At 51.1% G+C, this 17985-nt stretch overlaps 1 protein-coding gene across 1 annotated transcript in view; it reads left to right on the top strand.

The window, feature by feature from the left end:
• The window catches only part of Myo1h (myosin IH), a 73735-nt gene extending 55917 nt beyond the window's left edge, over window positions 1-17818 (top strand). The window contains exons 16-32 of the mRNA XM_085837046.1: window positions 833-879; window positions 2340-2420; window positions 3328-3433; window positions 4455-4572; window positions 6517-6630; window positions 8676-8752; window positions 9954-10022; window positions 11721-11805; window positions 12705-12864; window positions 13685-13768; window positions 14296-14389; window positions 14529-14584; window positions 15266-15401; window positions 15819-15889; window positions 16003-16100; window positions 16849-16948; window positions 17730-17818. Coding sequence (XP_085693172.1) covers window positions 833-879; window positions 2340-2420; window positions 3328-3433; window positions 4455-4572; window positions 6517-6630; window positions 8676-8752; window positions 9954-10022; window positions 11721-11805; window positions 12705-12864; window positions 13685-13768; window positions 14296-14389; window positions 14529-14584; window positions 15266-15401; window positions 15819-15889; window positions 16003-16100; window positions 16849-16948; window positions 17730-17753 — 1520 coding nt within the window. The 3' untranslated portion in view covers window positions 17754-17818. The remainder of the gene's footprint in view (window positions 1-832; window positions 880-2339; window positions 2421-3327; window positions 3434-4454; window positions 4573-6516; window positions 6631-8675; window positions 8753-9953; window positions 10023-11720; window positions 11806-12704; window positions 12865-13684; window positions 13769-14295; window positions 14390-14528; window positions 14585-15265; window positions 15402-15818; window positions 15890-16002; window positions 16101-16848; window positions 16949-17729) is intronic.
• The last annotated feature ends 167 nt before the right edge of the window (window positions 17819-17985 follow it).

Raw genomic sequence — 17985 nt, forward strand, 5'->3', positions numbered from 1 at the left:
GCCCAGTGTCCCCCACTGTCTCTGTGGGGCACAAGCCATTGCTACTGGATCACTTTGAATCAAGGCCACACATCATACAGCAGCCTGCTGTAAGTTTACCTCTGAGGACCTGGCTCTCAGCTGGGAAGCTGTCCCTAGAGTATCTGGCTCTCTAGAGTTATACAGGGAGGGTGTTCACCCAGAACATCTGGCTTTCTCTGGGGGTATAGAGGGAGAGTGTCCCCATAATGTCTGCCTCTGTCTGATGTGTATCATTGCAGACAGGGCGTCCTTCTAGTGTGAGGGAGTGGAGGCCTGGGTGTTGCCCCTTGCTTAGCTCACAGCTCACTGGCAGGATCCAGCTGGTCTCAGTATTGTAAAGGCTGGGAAACCCCATGTCACCAGGTGTCTTAGTCAGGGTTTTACTGCTGTGAGCAGACACCATGACCAAAGCAACTCTGATAAGGACAACATTTAATTGGGGCTGGCTTACAGGCTCAGAGGTTCAGTCCATTATCATCAAGGTAGGAGCATGACAGAGTCCAGGCAGGCATGGTACAGGAAGAGTTGAGAGTTCAACATCTTCATCTGAAGGCTGCTAGAAGACTGACTTTCAGGCAGCTAGGATGCCAGTCTTAAAGCCCAAACCCACAGTGACACACCTACTCCAAGGCCACAGCCACTCCGACAAGGCCACACCCACTCCAACAGGGCCACACCCACTCCAGCAGGGCCAGGCTCTCTATAGTACCACTCCCTGGGCTGAGCATATACAAACCACCACACCAGAATGTGTCTTAGCTATTAGTGTAGAATTGCATTGATTGAGACCTTTTTTTTAAACAACTAACAGGATTTTTGGAGAAAAACAATGACCTGCTCTACAGACACCTGAAGGAGGTAAGACTGAATCTTCACCCCGCGTGTGAGGCAGAAGTCTATGGTGGCGCTCTGGGTTTTCTGGAACGTTCTTGTCCATGAGAATTATATCCTCAGCTGGGACTACAGGCAGTCTATAATCCTCTCTAGTGCCTGGGAGGTCGCAGCAAGAGGGCTAAGAGTTTGAAGCTACCCTCAGTTATGCATCAGTTTGAAGCCAGGAACTGCATGAGACCCTATCTGGGAAAACCAACAGAATTTCCTGTTTTAAAGCTGACTGAGATTTTATTAAATACAAGGACTTTTTTTTTAATGTCTCAATTTTATTAAATTAAGGACTTCTTCCAGAGGTGGTGGCACACACCTGTAACCCCAGCATTTGAGAGAGGGAAATGGGAGGATCTTGAGTTGAAGGCCAGCCTTGGCTAGCTAATGAAAGTATCTAAAAGAAAAACATAAAATAGAGATTAGAAGAGGAGGAAGGTGGTGGTGAAGGCGGCACGGGCTGGGGCTGGGCTGGGGCTGAGCATATGCAAGACACCAAGTCAATTTATAAACAAGGATGAGGGCTGGTGAGATGGCTCAGCCGTTAAGAGCACAGACTGCTCTTCCAGAGGTCCTGAGTTCAATTCCCAGCAGCCACATGGTGGCTCACAACAATCTGTAATGGGATCCGATGCCCTCTTCTGGTGTGTCTGAAGACAGCTACAGTGTATTCATATATATATGTGTATATATATATATATACACACACATATACATATATATGTATATATACACACATATATAAAGTCTTTTTAAAAAGACTATATATATGTGTATATATTCTTATATATGTATATATATACAAGAATATATACACATATATATTTTATTCTGTATATATATATATATACATAGATATGTGTGTGTGTGTGTATATATATATACACACACAGAATAAAAGGGGGTACATTTTCCTTATATTATTTCAAAGATTGATGGAGTAGGATCAGCTAATATAAAGGCCTAGAGTCTTTGGCTTCATGTCACTGAGAGCCAATATCTGCCAGTTTCTGAGTTGTCCAGCAAGTGGCTGAAGCCAGGCTGTGTGTCCTCTGTCCCCCACCCCCACCCCATGCCCTCACTCCGGCCTTATAATTGATCATGAGTTGGCTTATTCCCCAGCACTAAGGTGGGCTGGAGACATCTCTTGCTTAATCACGTTACAGAAAACTAGACACCTCGGCAAGTACACAAGGAAGAGGCCCAGGCGTTTGGACACCTCCTTCTCCTGTGCTCTTGGGCAATGCTGGGTGTGGAACCCAGGGTCTCACTACATGAAGAAAACAATCTATAGCTCCGGCCCCTGGCTCCCCATTTGTTTGTGTCTCTTCCCACTCCCCTGTGGTGGAGAGTATCTTTAAGTGCCCACAGAAGGGGGGGGGGGCTCTGCTGTCCCCTGATGGCCTCCAGCATTCCGACTGCCTCTCTTCACACAGGTGCTGTGCAGCTCCAAGAATAGCATCTTGAGGGAATGTTTCCTGGTGGCGGAGCTTGAAAACCGGAGGCGACCACCCACGGTGGGTGAGGGAGGGATGAGGGTGTGAATTTAGCAAGGGAACAAAAGCCGCCGCCGGGTTAACAGCAATGACTCCTCTCTCCTCTCACAGATAACTACAAAACACATGTGTAAACTTTGTATTAGCTCATTCCTTGGGAGGCAACGGCGCTGGGTGTGTCGGGGTGGGGGATGGGGGGTTCCTTGCCCTCGAGGGATTACAGTCGAGGGGGATCGAGAGGATATGAAAAAAAAACACCATCAAATGAAGGGACTTGGACCTAGGGACAGGGGGCTGGGCCCAGTGGTGGCCTTGCTCCCTAATGTGCTGGGTATGTGTGAGCCAGCTTTCCTGTCCTGCGACAAAATCCTTGAGGAAAAAAAAATTAAAAGCTGATTTAGTTCCTGGTTTTGGAGACAGAACTCCGTGGCCTCTGGTTGTGAGAGGCAGGGAGCACCACAGCAGAGAAGGTGTGTGGTGAGATTGGGGGGAAATACACCTTTCAAAGCTAAGTAACATTTCTTCCCAGGAGGCCCCACCTTTTAAAGGGCCCACGCCCCTCCTAAAGAACAGCTCCCTTTAAAAACCCACCAACCCCAACACCAGTGGGCTCTGACGATGACGTCAGAGCCCTCCACTCGCTGTAAAAGCTGCTGCACTGGGGACCACGGATTCAGTACATGGGCCTTTGAAGGACACTGCAGAACCTAATCACAATACTGTGCCTTCGAAGCCGACGGCCCCAAAGCACTGGGAACTGACCTTCCCAGAACAGGCCATCTCCACCCTCCAGGCTGTGGGCAAAACACTAATAGGCAGAATTCTGGCCTGGGGATGGGGATGGGGGCCGGGGATGGGGGCAGCTGCGCCTGTGCTGTGCTCTGTCTCCAGAGTGGGTGTATACTCAGTGTGTCATCTCTCTGCATAGGTTGGGACTCAGTTTAAGAACAGCCTGAGCAGCCTCCTGGAAATTCTCATCTCCAAGGAGCCTTCCTACATCCGCTGCATCAAGCCCAACGAGAGGAAGGAACCCAGTGAGTTATCTACCCCTGAGCCCCGGATGGGGGAAGCAGCAAAGCAGGGTGGTGGTCAAGAACTCCAACCCCACCACAGCCTTCTCCTTGGACACAAGCTCTTTTCCTTCTCAAACAATAGGGTTGGGGTACAGTTCAGTGGGTGAAGCGCTTGCCTTGCAAGCCTGAGGATCTGAGTTCAAATCCCCAGAACCAACATAAAGCCAGATACAATGATCTGTCTTTCTAACACAAGTGGTCCTATGGAGAGGTGAGAGGCAGAGACAGAATCCCTGGTTAGCTTCTGGGCTAACTTGGTGTGCTAGTATACCTCAGAAAACAACAGGAGATCCCATTGAAGGAAGATAGAAAGTGAGGACTAACACTTGAGGTTGTGTATACACACACACACACACACACACACACACACACAGAGGCAGGCTGACCATGATGGCATACCTTTAATCTCAGGAGGCAGAGCCAGGTTAAGGAGGGCTGGGGGCCGGCTCCAGTGCAGGAGCAGGGTAGACACAGAAGAAAACAAGAGAAAAGAACACTAGATGCTAGACTTACTGAGAAGGACTCCTTTGATGTTCCAGAGGATGCTCTGCTCAGAGCCTGGAGGTGCCAGGCAGGTGTCCAAGGTAACAGGAATCAAAGTGACAGATGACAGGAGGGTTCCTTACATTAGTAAGCAATCTCCCCAAAGGGTTTGTGACTCAGGCACTTTCTAAAAACTCTTCCATAACCCAGGCAGGTGACATACTAGAGAACAGGGTGACAGGGCCTGGAGCATGTCCTCCCTAGGGAGGTGGTAACAGTAAGCCCTTCAGCCAAGTTTTGCTTCTTGAGAGTCCCGGCCACATCAGCAGACCTTGGGATTGTTTATCAGGAGAAACTAGAATTCCCTACCAAATCCTTCCACCTAAGAAACACAGCCAAAGCCCAGTGACAGGTTAGCCGCGACCTGGAGCAGCCCAGAGCCTCGGTTTAAACGGAGCCGAGGGGACACTTCCGGTCACTCTCTTCTATTTCTCCAAAGGCAAGTTTGACGACTTCCTCATCAGCCATCAGATCAAGTACCTGGGGCTAATGGAGCACCTGCGTGTGCGGCGGGCGGGCTTCGCCTACAGGCGCAAGTACGAGCATTTCCTGCAAAGGTGAGTTGAGTCCGTTGAGCCCCGGTCCTTTAAGCTGGCCTCCGGGAGACAGGGTGGCCAATCGGGTGGCATTCTCTAGGGAGCTGCGATCAGATCCGAAGCACAAGGCAGTGAGAACAGAACATCTGTTCTCCTGCAATACCAGGAGCCCAGTCTTCTGCTGAGTTCACTAAGCCTTACCAACTCAGCTTCCTGTAGTCTGAGGGACCAGACCAAGGAGGGGGGCATACTGTCCATCCAGACCCCTCAGGGTCAGTGCCTCTGCCCTGGGCTGTGAAGGGCAGTGGGCACAGAGGTGACATGTCATGGAGGCACCAGCCTTGAAACCCCAGCCGGGTTAGAATTCTCCCCGTGCCTCACAGATGTGACTCAACCCTTATCCCACAACAAGGGTTAAAGTGTCAGGGGTTTATAAAGGTTTAATGCCACACCCACAGCAGCTTCTTTGGGGACGGGCAGCACATGGCCACTCTAAGACAATGGCAATGTGCATTGTAAAGTGGCCATCTTCATAAGTCAAGATGGCTGCCCTGTTGGCTGACTAAGACCATTATGAGGCTGCTTTTGAGTTTAAACATGGTAGGGTCCACAGAACATTTCCCATCGCCCTTTCCCTGTGGTTCCAGCTGCACCTCCTCTGCCTGCTGTCTACCTGCCACTAACGCTCTCTTTATCTGGTTTTCTTAACCTGGCATCAAGTATGGACGTTGGGAGGCCACAGCCACTGCTTACTGCATCAACACACACACCTGCCATATCTGCCATCCCTCATCTTATGTCTTAGGTTGATTCCCCACTGCATCCCAGATGTCCCCTTCACACTGATATTGTGAGTGACTCCTGAGCCATCCCTACAGGCAGGATATGCTTCTTTGTCCTAAGGCAGTTCATTTTCTGGAGGGAGGGATATGAAACCGAGTGCAGGGAAATCTATGGAAGACGGGAGAGTTCCAGGCTAGAGGCTGGCTTTTAGAGGGGCGGGGCACCCCAAAGGGATGCATTAGGATCACATAAAGCCAACACCAGAGCCAGAGTTACTCTGAAAGAAATATTTTCCAGCTGGGTAAACAACTAGATTAGATTAGTTAGATTCACAACTCTAACTCCAGCACCCAGAAGGGAGAGACAGGCAGATCTCTGTGAGTTTGAAGCTACCCTGGTCTACATACCAAGCTCCAACCCTATATCAAAAAAAAAAAAAAAAAAAAAAAAAAGAGGAGTGGGGGGAGGCCAGGAGGAGGAGATGGCTGAGGGAGAAAGTGCTTTCAGCACAAGAGTGAGGACCAGATGCTGACCCCCAACATGCACCCACACAAATGCTAGGCGGGCCTAACGGCCTACGTGTAACCCCAGCACGCAGGGGTCAAATGGGATTCCCATGCCAGCAGGCTACCTTGACTCTTCAACTCAGCAGACTGTGAGTTCAGTGAGGGCCCCCACCTCTGTGAACAATGAGAAAGACACCCAGCATCTACCCTACACACACACACACACACACACACACACACACACACACACAGATAGAGAGACAGAGACCAAGATCACATGTGGACCCATACCCTTGTGTCCAGGGTGCATGCATGCACACATGCTCACATGAAACCAAGCATGTCACTCTTCCTCTTGATGCTTGAGCACATCTGTTGCCTTTCTGGCTGCGCTGCCCCACTTTGGGCCATTATAAACAATGTTGCTTGGGGCTCTGTGGACTCGGGATGCAGCTCTTGGATGCACAGCTAGGAGTGAGAATGAGTTACTTGGCTCAGTGTGCAGCGATGGCTCTGCTGTGTGAGCCACTCCTTTCTCACCCTGTACTTGTTGCTAAGGTGTCTGTACCTTGAATGGCTGATACACTTCAAGGGGGTCTAGGAGGCCTCTAGGGTGTGTGGAGGGCAACGAAGGGAGTCCTGGAGGCTTCTATATGTCCTTCTCCATTCCTGGTAGGTACAAGTCACTGTGTCCAGACACCTGGCCGCACTGGCACGGACCTCCAGGAGAGGGCGTCGAGCGGCTGATCAAGTATATTGGCTACCAACCTCAGGACTACAAGTTAGGAAAGTAAGTGGCTGGGAAACCAGCCCCACACTGTCAGAACTCATGCGCCAATCCACATGGAGCTGGTGTGTCCCGCCCTTGACACGGAGGTACAGTGTTGTCATCTACAAAGTTCTCACGGAGATCTGCTCAATTGAACTGGAAACAACGACAACAACAAAAACAAAAACAACAACTTAAAAATTCTCATTCTCAGGCCACACGGCTGCCTGGCCTAGAGTTGGGCATGCCCGATACTACCTCTGTTTCTTTGGAGACATAGTTTGCAAGCCAGTTCTTCTACCTGCTAAGTTAGAATGTAGCAGATTATGTTACAATGAGAACCGTGGTCCCAAAGAAGCTGGGTGTTCTAAGGCTGGCTCCATAGTTAGGCAGAGCCTCTGCCTACCTAACAAAGAGGGGAAGAAGGAGCTGGGGTGGGACCCTGCCTGTGCTGGCCTAGCATCTCTCACTGCTCAAATGAGCACAGCACCACCCAGAATGCTAACTTCACCTTGCTTCCTCCTTGGTATCCCATAATGGTATCCTAGAACATTGGGTACCACTGTAGGGATGTGGTATCCCGGAGCAGAGAGCTTTCCCATGAGGAACTCAGTCGGACTAGCCAGGATGGCTTTTTGTACTGTGAGGGTCACGAGGCACGGCCGCCTCATGTTCAAGCCACAGGAGGACCAGTTCACAGACAGCAGGGCCTGCCTGCTTCAGGGGTCCCTGCTTCTTGAGCTACCTGTCAGCTCCAGCCTGTGCAGCTGGTCTCTTTCTTCCGGCTTCATTAATCCATCCTCATCCCTGAGAGGGCCCCACGAATCTGTCCCCATTCTATTGTTGCATGTAGCTTTTTTCTACCTGCCTAAGCTCTGGAAATCATTGCCTTCCCTCATCCAGCTTCCCTTGAATCCAAGCATAAAAGATACACACACAGTTGTTCCTTTTCAACTTGCCTTTGGACACAATTGCTGGGTGCTACTGTGTCCCACCTGGAAAAGCATGCCCTTAACAATATTCTTATCTCTGTTCCTCCCACCTTCCTTAAACTTTAGTTGCTAAGATACATCTAATCCCTGCTAAACATCCCTGACCACCCTGACCTATATGAGTGGCCACAGGCCCCTACTCTGCCCAAGACCTCACATGTCTGGTCAACCTTACTCCATCAGAAGCCTGGCAAACTCTCCTCACCTCCCTAGCATCTCTCTTTTTCTTCTAGGGTCCCAGAAGTCCCGCCTATTCCTTCTGCCCAACCATTGGCCCATGGCTTTCTTTAGTGATAGATCAAGAACCATTTAGGGGGGCTGGAGAGAGGGCTCAGTGGTTAAAAGCACCAACTGCTCTTCCAAAGGTCAGGAGTTCAAATCCCAGCAACCACATGGTGGCTCACAACCATCAATAATGAGATCTGACTCCCTCTTCTGGAGTGTCTGAAGACAGCTACAGTGTAGTTACATATAATAAATAAATTAATTTGAAAAAAAGAACCAATTGGGAAACAGGACCTTAGCATCAGACCCACCCGTACCCAGGGCATGGTGCGCTGCTGCCCCCTCAGCAGCTGCTCTGGGAAGTCTCCAGCACAAGGTGCTGTGTAGTTGGCACAGGCAAGGCCCCTTATGACCCCTCCTGAAAACCTAGAAGCATAACTGCAAGCAACTTTGGGTCGCGCGGCAGATTTGCTCTGTGGGGCTATGTAATAAACTATAGCAGCGGTAATGCATTTTCTCACAGCCCAGGGTCCAGGATAAAGGCATAGGCAGGCCAGGCTCCGCCTGAAAGTTGTCAGCCAACTCCTGATGCTCCTGGCCTTCCTTGGCTGGTAGCATCACTCCTGCTTGCTTGCGTCCTACATCCTAGCTCTTATAAAGAGGCCGCTGGACTGGATTTAGGACTTACTCTAACTTACTGTCTCCCCTCTACCGTACTGTAAGCACATCTGCAGATAGCCACCCATCCTCCTACACACACACATAAAGTTCTGATTGGGTGCGGGGGCAGCTTCTCCTATCATGGGTGGCAGCTGGCCAGTCAATAATTATGTTTCTTTTTGCTTCTAGAACCAAAATATTCATTCGCTTCCCCAGAACCCTGTTTGCTACTGAAGATGCCTTTGAATTCAGTAAACATCAATTAGGTATGATAACTCTTTTTGTCCCACGAACAAATTTAGCCAGGGAGAAGGAAAGAACAACCTTAAACATGGCTGGCTGATGTGTCAGAGGCATCACTTAAGAACCAGGGATAAAGGAACCGGACTCTGAGGTTATGGTGGGATGCCCCTGACCTGATGGGCTCCGAGGGCAGGTGTGGACAGATCCTGAGTCCGCGTGTCTCATTCTTTGCCTGTGCCCTCATGCATGCTGGAGTGTGAAGTCACAGGACCACACCCCTCCGTTTAGGCTTCACAGCTTCCTTTCTGTGTCTGATGGCAACCGGTGTGACTTCAAACCTGCAGCCAGGGTGTTTTTGTGAATGGCGAAGTGACAGGAGTTGGATGGGGGAGGGGGGGGAGGTAATTTACTGCAAAGTCTGCGGCAAAATCTAAGGGGTCCTTGCTCTCTGCCTTGTGCACTAACAATCGTGTTCCCAGAACAAGCCTGTGAGTAGGTGTAGCCGCTCCCATTCTGAGCAGCTGAGACAGAGGCTCCGAGAAGCTGTTGAGAACCATAGCTGATCAGCAGCAGACCCGGGGCTTTGAATTTGGGCCTGTCTGGTTTTAGGGTCTGACAGTTGTACATGCTAGGCAAGCTCTCTACCACTGAGCTACACCGCTCTAGCAGCAGGCTCCCATGGCCACCCACCTGGCTGAGTTGCAGGCACTGTCTTATTGGCCAGGTTTGGGTGCGGTGTTTCAGGGAGAGGTTGGGTCAGCACCTATTCCTAGAGGATGTGCTGCTACGGGTAGCAGGGCTCTCTGTGAACGTGGCCTCTGGTCCTCAGCCACTACATGGAGGGGATGATGAAAGCCAGAGCTGTGGGGTGTTCTGGGGTTCATGCTGCTCAGTGTTGGTGACTCTCAGCATCTCCGTGTGAGCCTGATGCTACTTCTGAGATGTGTGGATGTCCTTCCTGCCTTGTAGATGGGTTATGAGGATGAGCTATGAACTGGGCACCTAGCAGTGAGCCTCTTCCTCACCCTATGGAAGGCTCCACAGAGCACCTGGGAGACAGGCCTAACAGAAGCAGCTGCTCCTGTCTCTCCCACTCTGTTAGCTCCCCGAGAATGGTTACACTGAAGGCTCTGGAGGCCCACACTCCGGAGATCAGTCCTGCTTCCGGGAATCACGATCAAAGACGCAGAAGCCAATTCACCGAAACTTTCATTTTATTTTAAGTGTCAAGAATCCAGGCCACATACAAAGGCTGCCTAGGGAGAAGGGAGTACATGAAGAAGAGACAAGCAGGTAGGACTGGGGGGACATGTGACTGGCCCTGCCCCTCTGTCCACCCTTCTTCACACCTTTGTCTGGGGCTGCCTCGGGCCTAGTTCCGAGATCGTAGCACAGTGACTATCCCTGTCCTGTACACAGGTTTTACATGCCCACATGTAAATAAGGTGTGTGTGTGTCCGGCACACATGCTCATCATGTGTGACTGTGGAAGCTGGGGGCCGATGCTGGGTATCTTCTTTTTCTTCATCATATTTCCTGAGACAGGGGGCTGACTGACTTCACCAGAATGGCTGGCAAGTCCCAGGGATCCTTCTGCTTCCACCATGGAATCAGGGATCACAAGTGTGTACTCCATGTCCAGCTTTTGTATGGATACTGGGGATTCGAACTCCGGTCCTTGTGCTTGCAGAGTGAAGCACTTTCCTACTGAGACATCATCTCCTCAGTCCCTAAGAGGATTTTCTTGAAAGTTTTACACATCACTTAACTCCTTTGGAGTCATTTTTTTTTTCAAGCAACGCCCACTACCCACCCCCCATTAATTAGACTTTTTCTTCGATTTCATTCTTACTACATTTTTCTTTATAGTTTTACCATCTATGGATGTCACTGGACAGCATAGTTTGATGGGTGTTGGTCTTTAGTGGCTAGAGTTTTGTTTTCTGAATTGTTTTTGAAACTCAACCAGGAGGTGGACATATTTTACCTCTTTTTCACACTTGATCTTAGCCAAAAGGCCGAGAGGCGATTTACTTCTTTTTCAAAGCTGTATACTATTCCTTTATGGCAGCTATCATCAAGACAATATTTCTTTGAAAAAAAAATATTTATTTACTTTATGTGAGTACACTGTTGCTCTCTTCAGACATACCAGATGAGAGCATTCGATCCCATTACAGACGGTTGTGAGCAACCATGTGGTTGCTGGGAACTGAACTCAGGGCCTCGAGAAGAACATTGAGTGCTCTTAACCCCTGAGCCATCTCTCCAGCCCCAAATCAGTATTTCTAATCTGTGGGTCTTACGGTCTCCACAGTTACTCAACTCTGCCACTGAAGCCTAAGGATTGCTTTAGGCAGTATATAAAAAAAGGATTTAACTGGGTTACAATCAAACTTTATATAAACAGGCAGCTGGTCTCCCGACCACAGTCTGCCAGCCCCAGGCTCTGAGTACTGAAATGTGTGATTTTTTAATTGCCTGTTCTCCAAAGGAAACACTGCTGTTCTAGGGGAGAAACGCAATCTGAAAACCCAAAGAAACACACACACACACACACACACACACACACACACACACACACACACACACACACACACACACACATTAAAACAAGGAGGCAAGCCAAGAGCTAATTTTTCATGTCCCTGTTTGTTTATGAATCTCCATCTTTGAATGTGGCAACTGAAAGTCAGCACTAGGTAAAACCAGACTCAACTCAGTGCTGGGACTAGTTCTCAGGTGTAGTTCCCCACAGAGCTCCCAGGAGGCCCCCTCCTGTAACTCTGAACTTCTGCAAAGCTTCCCAGCCTCCTCTGCTGCCTGGTACGTGCAGGCTCTGAGTTTAAGGAATGGCATGTACCCTGCTTGCAGCCTCTGGGACCAGCAGAGCCCTCTAGTGGGCTGCTGTGTGCTGAGTGGCTGGATTCTTCTGGGAAAGCCTTCCGTGTTTTGTGTGAATCCTCTAATGCCATCAGTGGACTCTTCCAGCCACCAAATTAGAAGCCCACTGGCGCGGAGTCCTGGCTCGGAAGGAGATCAAGAGAAGAAGGTGGGCGGTGCGGATCATACGGAGGTAGAGTCTCCACAGGACCAGCGTTACCACGGTGTGGTCATGGGCCTGGTGGGGTTTCCATGGCTATTTCTGAGGGGCATGAGTGTGGTATGTATGTATATACGCGTGGCATGTGTACGTGCCTACGCAAATGGGTGTGGGTGCATTCCAGAAGAGGCACTGGCTCCTCTGGAGCTGGGGTTAGTTGTTTGTGAGCTGCCTGCCGTGGGATCTCCAATCTGAATGAATTTCAGTCCTCATGACCTAAAGCAAACATGCTGAGCCATCTCTCTAGCTGTGGTCTTGGTGTACACAGAAAGCTCCGCCCGCAGACCATGCTGGGAACTCTGCTGTCTCTCTGCTCTGGGATCCCACCTGTTAGGTCTCAGCTTCGCTGACTGCGCTCCCTTAGCCACGTGACTTCCAGAGCCAGCCAGGGAGAGTGAGCAAGTCTCACAAATGGTCATCAGACAGGATACTGTGGGGACTGCAGGCAATCTGGAGGCTGATTGTCCTCCAGAGGACATGAGCCCAGCCGTGTAGCCAGAGAAAGCTGAAGCCTGGCTTTTATGTAATGCCGCTCATTTTAAAAATAAAGGTTTAATATATGTTAGAGTACAGTGTAGCTGTCTTCAGACACACCAGAAGGCATCGGATCCCACTACAGATGGTCATGAGGCACCATGTGGTTGCTGGGAATTGAACTCGGGACCTCTAAAAGAGCAGCCAGTGCTCTTAACTGCTGAGCCGTCTCTCCAGCCTTACGCTGCTCATTTTTATAAATCAACAACTCAAGCTAGTTAAAAGAGAAAGCAGAGTGGGTAGAACACAGGGGCAGGCGTGGTGGGATGGGGTGCGGCATTACTGGTCCCCAGCCTGTGTGGCTGTGTAAACTCTCCTGTCACCCCCCCCCCCACCAGCTTCGTCAAGGGTTTCATCAACCGTGACAAACCCCTTTGTCCTGACAATGAGGAGTTCGTAGTGCTGGTGAGGAAGAATTACATCCTGAATCTTCGCTACCATGTGCCGAAGAACGTGCTGGATAAGAGCTGGCTGAGGCCTCCGGGCATCCTGGAAAATGTAGGTCTCAACTGGGATGCCGGTGTTACAGGTGATGTGGGTACCAGGAACTGGCGGGGCTGCTTTTCAAAGTCTTTGTTTGCAAATGTGTTTCAGGAGGAATGGGATACCTCAGCATTCATTAGCAGGGGTTATAAGCCCAACAGACACCTGCTTAGACAGAACCTTTTCAAAATACAGGTTCTTACTATAGAACCCAGGCTGGCCTTGAACTTGTAAGCTTCCTGCCCCAGCATCCCAAGCCCTGAGATTACGGATATGTGAGAGTCCTCTGATAGTTTCCAACTACGATGGAGCAGTCTGGAAGCTAAGTGACTGCCATGGGTTCCACGAAGAATGTTCTAGAACAGTGGTTTTCAACCTTCCTAACACTGCAACCCTTTTGTGCAGTTCATGCTGTGGTGACCCCCAAAACCATAACATTATTTCATTGCTACTTCATAACTTTAATTTTGCTACTGTTATGGATCCTATGTAAATATCTGATATGCAGGATTTCTGATAGGTGACTCCCAAAGGGGTCCCAGCCCACAGGTTGAGAACCGCTATACTAGGGTGGTAGCTACTGTTAAGATTCCTGGGTTCCACTGAAGCCCTACTGTGCAAGACGCCTACTCTCCTTCCTACAAACCCCCTCTCCCCCGTGGCTCTAATCACGCCCAAGTTAGCGAAACCTAGTTCAGCGGTGCTGACCTGCTGGAGGGACCAGGTTGGGTGTCTTGAATGTAAGCTGCTGCTGTCTCACTTACTGGAACCACCGTGATCTAAAGAGCTGCCGTGTGGAGTGTGGGGGTGAGAGGGAAGCTTGTTCTCCACACAGGCTTCCAATCTGCTGAGGAGGATGTGCACCAGGAACCTTGTTCGGAAGTACTGCCGTGGAATCTCAGCCGAGAGGAAAGCCATGGTAGGACAGATGGGTGGCATCTGCACGGTGGCGGTGGCGGGGGACCAGATTGTTAGCACTAAGCCGACTTTACCATCTACCGGGGAGCCAAGGGTCTCGCTATTCCTGTGACTTGTAGAGCTGAGGAACTTCAAGCTGCTTCCATCTGCATCCCTCTGTTGTTACCATGGCAACAGACTCCAGCCAGGGCCCTGTGCTTCCAGAGGCAGGATTCCCTGAGCTAGAGGACACTTACCTGTAGTCTTTTCTGTGAAGGGCTACAGACTCCATCTTTGAGGCTTTCTGGGCTGTAGCTATGCAATAAGCAGTCCCACACATGTAAACATGAATGCTGTAGCTGTGTCCCGATAAAGCTTTATTGACACACACAAGCAGCAGGCCCCAGGCTGCCTCTGGGCTGGAGTTACAGAGCTCTGACTTAGGTACCAGCCTGCTCTCCACCGGTGTAAGCTGTGGGGCTGTTGTAAAAGCTCCTGCCTGAAAACTACCCAGGGCTGCCTGCTCCCCGTTCTGACCTGTTGTTACAGATGCAGCAAAAGGTGGTCACGAGCGAGATATTCCGGGGGAAGAAGGAAGGCTACACAGAGAGCTTGAACCAACCGTTTGCAGGCAGCCGACTGGGTGAGTGTGCTTTCTGAGAGGGCAAGGGAGCCTCTCCCTAGCTGAGCCTCAGCAGGAAGGGGCACAGACCCAGCCCAGCAGCAGCAGGCCTTCCTCCCAGGGCTGGTGCTGACTCCTCCCATTCTGGTCCCCTCCCTAGATGAAGGCAACATAAATCCCAAAGTGCTCCAACTGCTTGGCAATGAGAAAATCCAGGTACGGCCTCCACCGAGACCCTTAGTATATCTGAGGCTAGGGTGTGCTTTCCACGTAAGCGTCTGGAAGTGCTGCTTAAACCCAGGGTGCCGCTGGGGCTCACCCCTGCCACTCAGGGCATTAACTAACATTACCAGGTAGCGTTTGCCAACAGAGGCCTACTGCCATTCCCTGTCTGCTGTCTGTCATCCCCCAAACAAGCTTGCTTGTTTAGTTGCTTTTCTATGCAACAGATATAGCCAGGACCTTTCTCATGAGACCCCATGTTGATGGTGGTGGGGGGCACTGAACTGATGACCCCAGTCCTGACCCCAGTCTCTCAACAATGGCCAGGAGGAGGTCATTGCTGCCAATAGTATGTGGCTTGTGGGTCACTGAGGGCTGAGGGAGGGACTCTTGCTTATGTGCTTGGTGGCTGCTGTCACCTGCCTGGTTCTGGAGAAGAACAGCAGGTGAGACTATGAGAAGCTGGGGACAGCTGTAGCCTGTTTCCTTGGGGGCCCGAGGAGTAAGGTAGAGCTCAGAGCGTTGCCAGGGTAATGGAGCAAAAAGGGCTACACTGAAGGAGTCAGGCTGAGTGCCTGAAGCAGTGCCACGGGATTCCATGGGGAAAGGCTCTGTCCCCAGCCCTCCTGGGGTGAGGTGGCCCTCCCCCTCCTGGTGACACTAGCCACCTTGCAGTATGGCGTCCCGGTCATCAAGTATGACAGGAAGGGCTTCAAGGCACGGCAGCGGCAACTCCTTCTCACGCAGAGGTCAGCATACCTGGTGGAGCTTTCCAAAGTCAAGCAGAAGATAGAGTACTCGGCCGTGAGAGGTGAGTGCCAGGCTGTCTCTGTGGGTCTCTACCCTCTCTCCCATGTTCTGAGATGGCTCCCGCGCTGAGCCTTGGAGCTCAGTGGAAGCACCCACCCAGTCCAGCCCACCCCTCTCTAATGCTGGGTTACAGATGTGCCTGCCTGGTCGGTATGTCTCACTTCTATGTGGTTGCTGGGCATCCAAACATATGTCCTCAGGCTCAGCTACCTCCACAGGCCCAATTTTTTTTTCCCTTTTTCCTTTTTCCTCCCAAGACAGGGTAGCCCTGGCTGTCCTGGAACTCACTCTGCAGACCAGGCTGGCCTTGAACTCAGAAATCTGCCTGTCTCTACCTCCCAAGTGCTGGGATTAAAGGCCACCGCTGCTCTGCTTCCCCATTCTTTAAGTTAATGCCAGACTCTTGTCTCTGTCTCAGGTGTCTCCACCAGCAGCCTCAGTGATGGAATCTTGGTCATTCACATCTCACCAGTGGACAAACAGCAAAAGGTAACTACAGCTTCCGGCCACAACAGCTCGCTTCCCTAAGCTGAACCCTGCGGAACCTCCACATTCAAAACACCACTCATCTGCAGCTGGCTGCCACCCCTCCCTCTCCGCAGGGGGACGTCATCCTGCAGTGTGAACACATATTTGAGGTGGCCACTAAGCTCGCCATGCTCATAAAGAAGGAGCACACTGTCCGTGTTGTCCAGGGAAGGTAGGGGCTTATCCACGGTGACAGGGCTGCCAGCATGAGCCCCACTTGCCTCCTTGGCACGGGGGTGGGGTGGGTGGGGAAAGGGGTCTTCCAGTAGGGGCTGGGAGGCTCCAGAGCCGGCAGCACCACACCTTTACAGTGAAGAACATTCCTTTCTCCATCCTAATCTTGGATACAGGGTATACAAGGGAGTCAGCATCTCCTTCCAGTTTTCCATGGGGATGCTGATGGGCATGGGGACCGGTTCTCACTCACTGTGGGGGGATAGCAGCGGCACAGGTGCTGGTTACAGAAGGGCTGGTTTCTTTAGGGGGTGAAAGAATTGGCTCAGGCAGAGACCTCCAAGGCAGGGCTACCCAGTGTGCCCGAGGCCCAAAGCTGTGAGGACTCCTGTGCTCTCTCAGCCCCTGATGGGTGAATTCACAGGCAGGGTAGAGAGAGCGGGTGGGGACTTTTAAAAGGGCATCAATTCTGCTGGGGCTCAGAGGATGGAATCCTTGGGTGGCTGTGAGCTGCAGCAGGAACCCTGCAGGCTGCTCTTATAAATGCATCCGAAGGCCCTTCAGACAGCCGGACTGCTGAGCTGACTTGAGACCACCAGAAGCCCACTTGTGAGGGCATCCTTCTGATTGTAACCAACAGTGAGACAAAGTGGAGGAACTCAGTCATCAGCTAGGACAGTTCCCCGAGGGACTTTCTCTCCAGACTACAGTGCGTGTCAGTAACCTGTCACTCTCTGCGTTTTAAGTTTACAGTTCTACATCAGTCCTGGGAGAGAAGGCACAATAGTTTTTGAGACTGGAGAGGAAGACCAAGTCTATAAAGATAAAAACGGACAGTTAAGAGTGGTAAGTGGCTGTGTGCCGGGCCGTTAGAGGATACGCATAGTTGTAAGCCAAAATCGACCACTCCTACTGCGGTCCCAACTGGTATTCTGAAAGAAAGCAACAAAATGGTACTTGAGAGATGGGTGGGCAGGTGTTGTGAACCAGAGGGGCACACGAGACAGTTGTCATTTTCGAGTGTCAGAGCCAGGTGTGTGTTTGCTGGCTCACAAAAGGCTCTGCCATGTGCTCAGAACCCAGCCAAGATGAAAAGGTCCCAGGTCTAAGGTTCAGATCTGAACGCACTGCCTTGTGACAATGGGGTGCTGAGCTCCCACATGCCTGTCAGAAGGTCCTCACGGTCCTCGCCAGGTCGGACGGAGCAAGCGACCAGAGGATGTGTTCTGGTGCCATGGGTGAGGCAGACGGGGGAGGAACCTGTGAAATGCACTTTCTGTATATGCTTGTTTAATTTATATATCTTACCTGTATGCAAAACCGGTTTACAGGTAAAGTTATATAAAATAGTTATATATAAAGTGCTTTTTGCAGCATGGGGACCCTCTGCCCCCTCAGGGACAAGTGGAAGGAAAGGTTACTTTGAATGTGAAGTCGGCGATCTTTCCGTGAGGTACTGGCCGGGACTCGGTGGCCACTCAGGCCCTCTCCCATGCCTATCTACGGCTGAAGATGCTGATTGGTCGGTCTCTCTGCACCACTTTGTAATCTGGCTGCTCCCTTAGGAGGGAGCTGCTTCCTCCAGCGCAGACGGCTGGGCTCTAAAGCTGGCTGTTCCTCTCCCCAGGTGTCGGCAGGGAAGAAGACCTGACAGAGGATGACCCCGCCCTCCTTGGTCACTATTTCTTCTCCAGCTGAGGCGAGCACTGAACAAGCATGGACCGCTCCAGTTATCCACGCTCAAGGCCAGTGCGGCAGCTCCTGGAGAATGGCCGCATCAAGGAGCCCATGCTACGGCAGAGCCAGGTTTCAGGTGGTGCTGTATCCAGTCGCTTCCTGAGAGCCAACCTAGAGTCTTCCCCTGTCCCTGGTGGAACCCACTG

Source organism: Mus caroli, unplaced genomic scaffold (genome assembly GCF_978045245.1).
Source record: "Mus caroli unplaced genomic scaffold, Mus_caroli_1 scaffold_4, whole genome shotgun sequence".
Lineage (NCBI taxonomy): Eukaryota > Metazoa > Chordata > Mammalia > Rodentia > Muridae > Mus > Mus caroli.